Consider the following 7,500-nt stretch of genomic DNA (forward strand, 5'->3'; position numbering starts at 1 on the left):
GGTTATTACTGTTATTTTCAATATCTTTTTTGGAAAACTACAAAAAAAAAAATATTATATATATATATTTATATATATATTAAATGAGACCATTTGAATCAAATATTAGCAAAATGATCCTATTTACACCACCATCATAACGTGTAAGCCATGGAGATGTGTTTGTACAACACAATACAGGTGGATTAAAACTGATAATAATCAAATTACCTTTAAATATTAAAAAAATAGAGCTTTAGTAGAAATAGAGTAGAAATAGAGTTTCTTTAGTAGAAATAGAGCACTTACGGGCAAATATTTTAACATTTAAATCAACCCCAGAAATAATCTGCATGTGTGTTACTTATCACCACAGGAGGGAGGAGGTGGGAGGGCTGCAAATGGCCCGCTGGCCAGTGTGTGTGTGTGTGTGTGAATAATTTTCATCTCAAAATACCACACAAATAAGGATTTAAAACTCTCTGAAACTGACCCTTTAAGGCTTTGATCCTAATCGTTCTGTTTTGGTGACTGTCGCTTTAAATTCAAATGAGATTGGGCTCTTTTTGAAAGAGGGCGGAGCTACAGACACCTGTGTGTCCACTTAGTGACAGTTCAAAACTCTAATGGTGGCTGGCTGCTTCTCACTCAGGGATGCTTATGCTAATGAGGGAGAAATGGTCACTAGTGGGCGGGGCTTTCCTCCTTTGATGACACGTATAAAGGGAGAATGTGTTTGAAAATCTTTTGACCATTAGCGGCTGGATATATTCACGCACTGCTGACGCACAACTGTATTTAAACCCTTAATAACAGTGATTTCTGCGTAATAGATCCCTTTTAAAATCTCTCAAACACACAATTCATTCATGTTGTCTTAACACAAATGGATTAAGTTAATTAAACAAATTTAAGTGGATTGAACATAAAACAATTAAGCTGTCCCAAATAAAAAGCTCAAGAATCGTGCTGTTTTTAGCTCATTTTTAATAAGTAGTTTAAACAAGCAGCAAAGATATAATAATAATATTATTAATAAATAGATAATAAAAAAGTTTGATAGTAATATGCAGATTTTGTTCTGTGTTTGTCCAGGGTTTGATCAAGATCAGAGGCGACCGCTGCTGGATGGATCTCACCTGTATGGATTACCATTATGAGGTAAATATGAAATATTAGGACCTCAACAGGGCTTTCAGTTCGGTTTTTAAATGTTCATTTATTTCTATGATTTTCATTTAAGTCAAAACCCTTAAGTCCTATTTCTTTTAGTTTGGCTGAAATAAAAGCAGATTTTAAAATTTCACAAATATATTTTAAGGTATTTCTTTTTAAAGGTATAATATATGTTATATTAAGGTATTTATTTAATACTTTATTAAGGTATATTATAAAAGCAGTTCAATTAAAAAAACATTTATTAAAGTATATTGTAAAATCATTTTTAATTTTTAAACACGTTTTTAAGGTATATTTATTACTATAAAAGCAGATTTGAACATTTGTCAAATTGATTAAAGTATATTACTGTAGTTTTTACATTTTTACAAATATGTTTTAAGGTGTATTTATTAGGCCATGTTATAAACATTTAAAAACATTTATTAATGCATATTAAAAAGCATTTTTTTTAAATTGTAAAATAATATTTAATGTATATTTATTAAGGTATATTATAAAAGCAGTTTTATTTTTTTAAAACATTTATTAAAGTATATTATAAAATATTTTTTAAATTTGTAAATATGTTTTTAAGGTATTTTTATTAAGGCAAATTATAAAATAATTTTTTTAATGAGTAAAATAATATTTAATGTATATTTATTAAGGTATATTATTATAAAAGCAGTTTTTAATTTAAAAAAATAGTTTAAAGCTCTATTTATTAAGGTATATTATAAAATCAGTCGTATTTTTTAAAACATTTATTAAAGTATATTATAAAATATTTTTTAAATTTGTAAATATGTTTTTAAGGTATTTTTTTATTAAGGCAAATTATAAAATCCTCTTTTTAAATTTGTAAAATAATATTTAATGTATATTTATTAAGGTATATTATTATAAAAGCACTTTTTAATAAAAAAAATAGTTTAAAGGTCTTTTTATTAAGGTATATTATAAAAGCAGTTTTATTTTTTAAAACATTTATTAAAGTATATTATAAAATATTTTTTTAATTTGTAAATATGTTTTTAGGGTATTTTTATTAAGGCTAATTATAAAATATATATTTTTAAATGAGTAAAATAATATTTAATGTATATTTATTAAGGTATATTATTATACAATCAGTTTTTTAATTTAAAAAAAATATTTTAAAGGTCTATTTATTAAATTATATTATAAAAGCAATTTTATTTTTTAAAATAATTTATTAAGGGGTATTATAAGATCATTTAAAAATATTTAATTGTATGTGTTTAAAGTATATTTATTAGGGTATACTATAAAAGCAGTATTTAACATTTGTAATATAATATTTAATGTATACTTTTTAAGGTATATTATTATAAACGCAGTTTTTACATTTCCTAAGGTTTATTTATGAAGGTTTATTATAAAAGCAGTTTAATTTTTTAGCAAACATTTATTAAAGTAGATCATAAAATATGTTTTACATTTGTAAATAGATGTTTTTAAGGTATATTTATTAAGCTATATTATAAAAGCATTTTTTATTAGTAAAATAATATTGAATGTATATTTATTAAGGTATTATTATTATTATAAAAGCACTTATTAATAGGTTTTTTTAAATATTTTGTAAGGTTTATTATATTATAACATTATATATAATGTTATTAGCCCCATATTTGTCTCCAATTGACTGCAGAACAATGTCCTGTTGCCCAATGACTTGCCCAATAATTTTGACCATAGCGGCTTGTAATATATATATATTTATTTTAATTTAATTTATTATTAAACTCAAACTAAAAGAAATAAGATTTTAAAAAATGTAATAGGGGTGACGTGGTGGCGCAGTAGGTAGTGCTGTCGCCTCACAGCAAGAAGGTCGCTGGTTTGAGCCTCGGCTGGGTCAGTTGGCGTATCTGTGTGGAGTTTGCATGCTCTCCCCGCGTTTCCTGTGGGTTTCCTCCAGGTGCTCCGGTTTCCCCCACAGTCCAAAGACATGTGGTACAGGTGAATTGGGTAGGCTAAATTGTCTGTAGTGTATGTGTGTGAATGAGTGTGTATGGATGTTTCCCAGAGATGGGTTGCAGCTGGAAGGGCATCCGCTGTGTAAAACATATGCTGGATAAGTTGGCGGTTCATTCCGCTGTGGCGACCTCAGAATAATGAAGGGACTAAGCCGAAAAGAAAGTGAATGAATGAAAATGTAATATGCAATACTGTGAACATCTCCATATTGAACAGCACTTAGGAAATATTTAAAAAATAATACAAATTTCACAGGAGGACAGATAATAACTTTATATAAAGTAGATATATATTTATACAACCTAATATTATTTATTGTTGATGTTATACTGGAAAACAAGACTGAAATACAGGGAATAATGATCATATGTTATAAAGTTCATGTCTTATGGATCTATAATCTGTGAATATAGTTTCATAAACGTTCTCTTATGCAACTTTTGGGTCTGATTTAGTATATTTTACTGCATGAAAAGCTGTCAGAATGGCTTGAAATATTATCAGTGGTGCGGTGGGCTGGTTTTGGAGCTTACGTAAGCAGGTAAATGGAGATCTTCGGGTTTTTTGGATGATTTGAGTATAAACAGAAAGCTGGAAGTCTTAGCGTTCAGTGAGTCAGTGTTTGTGGCACAGAAACAGCATGAAGAAACACTCCACAATAATTGAAAGATTGAGATTAGATTATGCTGAAGGTCACCATTAATAAGATGTCATATGATATCTGGCCTGAATGAAGCTTCAGGGAAATTTAGGAGCAAAACTGATAGATTCTGCACCTGTAACACTGCAAACTGAGAGACTGAAAAACGACATTAACCAGAGGATAGACTTCAGGTGAGCATTCATAGACGGATGCTGAAAAATGCTCATAATCAGTATGTGAATTGACAAGTAAACAAAAAATAAATATATATATTTTTTCTTTTATTGTCAATTTAAATTAATTTATTATTTTTAATTTTAGAATTTATTTATTTACAATTTATATTTTATTTAATTTCAAAATGTATTTTTGTTATAATTTATTTAATTAATTATTTTTAATTACATAGTTTATTTTTTTTATAATTTATTTAATTTATTATTTTTATTTACATAGTTTATTTATTTTATAATTTATTTAATTTACAATTTATTTGTTTAACTTATAATTTATTTATATAATTTATAATTTATTTAATTTATTATGTATTTATTTCATTTATTATGTTTTATTTCATAATTTATCCATTTTGTTATTTATTTCATAATTAATTTAATTTATAATGCACTTATTTAATTTATAATTTATTTATTTTATAATTAATTTAATTTATAATTTATTTAATTTATTATTTTTGATTTTATAATTAATTTAATTTGTGTATTAGTTTTATTATTAATTTATTTTATAATTAATGATATTAATAAAATATATATTATTTATTTAATAATTGTCTTAATACTATAATATATAAATTTAATTATAATATATAATAATATATTATAATAATATATGCTTGTAATTGTATTATATATATATATAATATATATATATATATTAAAGTATAAAGAATTCAATAAGGAATAAAATATTTAAAGATCTCTCACTTTTTATATAAGTGAACGTGTAATAATGCACTTAAATAGCACACATCTAATAAATAATGCACAAATTTTAAAACTAAGAAAAATTAAAAGGAAAAATATTGCAAATAAGATCTCCTGTATGTCAGTCGTATCAAACTAAAACTAAAACCATTAAAACTTTTACGGTTACATTAACTAAACTATAAATTAGTTACAAATATAATATGATGAAAACTGATGTATTTAATTAAATTTGATTAGATTTTTATATTACTTAATTTGGTGTAATAATACACTAAAAACAGGAATGAAAACTTAAATCTACTATACTGTATATAGTTAGTACAAAATTATTAAAACTGAATTAAAACCAAAATATAAAGGGAAAAAATAATAATAAGAAAATATATAAATACGTAAATATAAATTGAATCAAAATCAGATTATTGTAGTTGACTGACATTAAAACCATTAAACTATTTACTTTTAATTGAAACAATAAATTAGATCAAATAATATATGAAGAAGATTATTTATTTTATTTAGTGAGTTCTAGTTTTTAATTAGTTTCAAACTGATGGATTAAATTAAATAGTTTCATTAAACACATATTTAAAAAAATAATTTAGCTTGGTGTAATCATACACGAAAATAGAAAATAAATCTTAATATAGACATAAAACAACTTCTAAAAATCTAAATAAATAATAGTTAATTACTAATATAATTTATTTAATTTATAATGTTTAAAATAATTGACTTCATATATTTTTTTATTAATAATTTAATTCCAAATTTTTTAAATAATTGACTTCATATATTTTTTTATTTATAATTTAATTCATTTTTTTTATTTATAATTTAATTAATAATTTAAGTGATTTTTTAAAAATTCATAATTCATTTATTTTATAATTTATTTAATTTATAATTAATTTTATATAAACAAAAATTTCTCTTGGCATAATCATACACGTAAACAAGCATTAATGCTTAATATAGACATAAAACAACTACTTAAAGACTAAATAAATATTAATTACTAAAATAATTTATTTAATTTATAATGTTTAAAATAATTTACTTCATATTTTTTTATTTATAATTTAATTAATAATTTTTTACATTTATAATTTAATTAATAAATTAAATGATTTTTTAAAATTCATAATTCATTTATTTTATAATTTATTTAATTTATAATTAATTTTATTTAAACAAAAATTTCTCTTGGCGTAATCATACACGTAAACAAGCATTAATGCTTAATATAGACATAAAACAACTTAATAAAAATTACATAAAGCAAAATTATTAAAACTAACAAAATGAAAACATACAAATATCCAATTTAACAATTAAAACAGATTAATTAAATTGAAATAAACAGTAAATTAGTTAAAATAAAATGTGAAGATTTTGTTTAGCGAGTTCTCATTTTCAGTTAGTTTCATAGTGATGCACTAAATTAAACAACAATATAAGTACAAATGAATAAAAATGAATTTAATTATTAATTTCTTTAATAATAAGTGATAAATGATAATAACAACATGCACAAAACCTTAAACTAAACTTAAAAACCATTTAAATAGCCTTAAATCAAGCTGCATTTATATGAGAAGCTAAATGAGTAAATAAATATTTCCAGAGCTTTAGCATCTGACTTCACCTGCACACATTTGTAATAAATTATAATATATTTGCTTTAATCCATAACCTTTACTTTTGACATGCATGTTCACTGTATTTAGGCTTTTTTCCTCCACCTGAGCACAATTCAATATATTTCTTGTGGACGTTGCATAAGTTTTGTCCCTCTTCGTCTCGTTTGGAAAACACTTGCGTCAAGATAACAGCATGAGACAACACTTAAAGTCAGTCTGAGTGAGTTTGGCAGGAGGTTTAACGTTATAAAGGCTCCGCATTGTTCTGGGTGGACAATAGGAGTGTGTCTAAACTCGACAATAATGCTTTATTCCAGCACAGTAAGGGGAATCCTGCGCAGAGTGTGTGTGTGTGTGTGTCTGTGTGTGTGTGTGTGTGTGTGTGTGTGTGTGTGTGTGTGTGTGTGCGTGTGTGTGTGTGTGTGCGTGTGCGCGTGTGCGCGTGTGTGTGTGTGTGTGTGTGTGTGTGTGTGTGTGTGTGTGTGTGTGTGTGTGTGTGTGTGTGTGTGTGTGTGAGCGGAGGTTAATCGTGGTCAGAAAGCGTTCGTCCACCTCACATGAGCTTCAGGAATTGAGAATTAAGCTCGGTTTTCCCCAGTTTTTAATGCTGAATTTGGCTTTTATGTAATTAATTTAATAAATTTTTTATTTTATAAATTATTCAATTTCTGTATTTTTTAATTTATAGTTTGTAATTTATTTTATTTATAATTTAGTTTTTTGTTTTTTCTAATTTATTTAATTTATAATTCATTTATCTTATGAATTTGTTTTATAATTTATTTAATTAATAAATTATTTAATTTATAATTTATTTAATGCATAATTGATTTAAATATGTAATATATACATTAAATGATAATATATAATAATATATTATAATAATATATAATTACAATATATAATTTATTGTTTATGTGCAATTAATTAAATTGTAGCTGTAATAAAGTTTTATTTTATAATTTATTCAATGTATTTTTTTAATGTGTCATTTATTTATTTTATAATTTATTTGAATTTTTATTTATTCATTTTCGGCTTAGTCTCTTTATTAATCCGGGGTCACCACAGTGGAATGAACCGCCAACTTATCCAGCATATGTTTTACGCAGTGGATGCC

At 24.1% G+C, this 7,500-nt stretch overlaps 1 protein-coding gene across 1 annotated transcript in view; it reads left to right on the forward strand.

Annotated features, from left to right (window-relative positions):
- The window catches only part of lmf1 (lipase maturation factor 1), a 55,064-nt gene that overhangs the window by 19,143 nt on the left and 28,421 nt on the right, over window positions 1–7,500 (forward strand). The window contains exon 5 of the mRNA XM_056470021.1: window positions 1,075–1,140. Coding sequence (XP_056325996.1) covers window positions 1,075–1,140 — 66 coding nt within the window. The remainder of the gene's footprint in view (window positions 1–1,074; window positions 1,141–7,500) is intronic.

The sequence above is a fragment of the Danio aesculapii genome, chromosome 12 (assembly GCF_903798145.1).
Source record: "Danio aesculapii chromosome 12, fDanAes4.1, whole genome shotgun sequence".
NCBI lineage: Eukaryota > Metazoa > Chordata > Actinopteri > Cypriniformes > Danionidae > Danio > Danio aesculapii.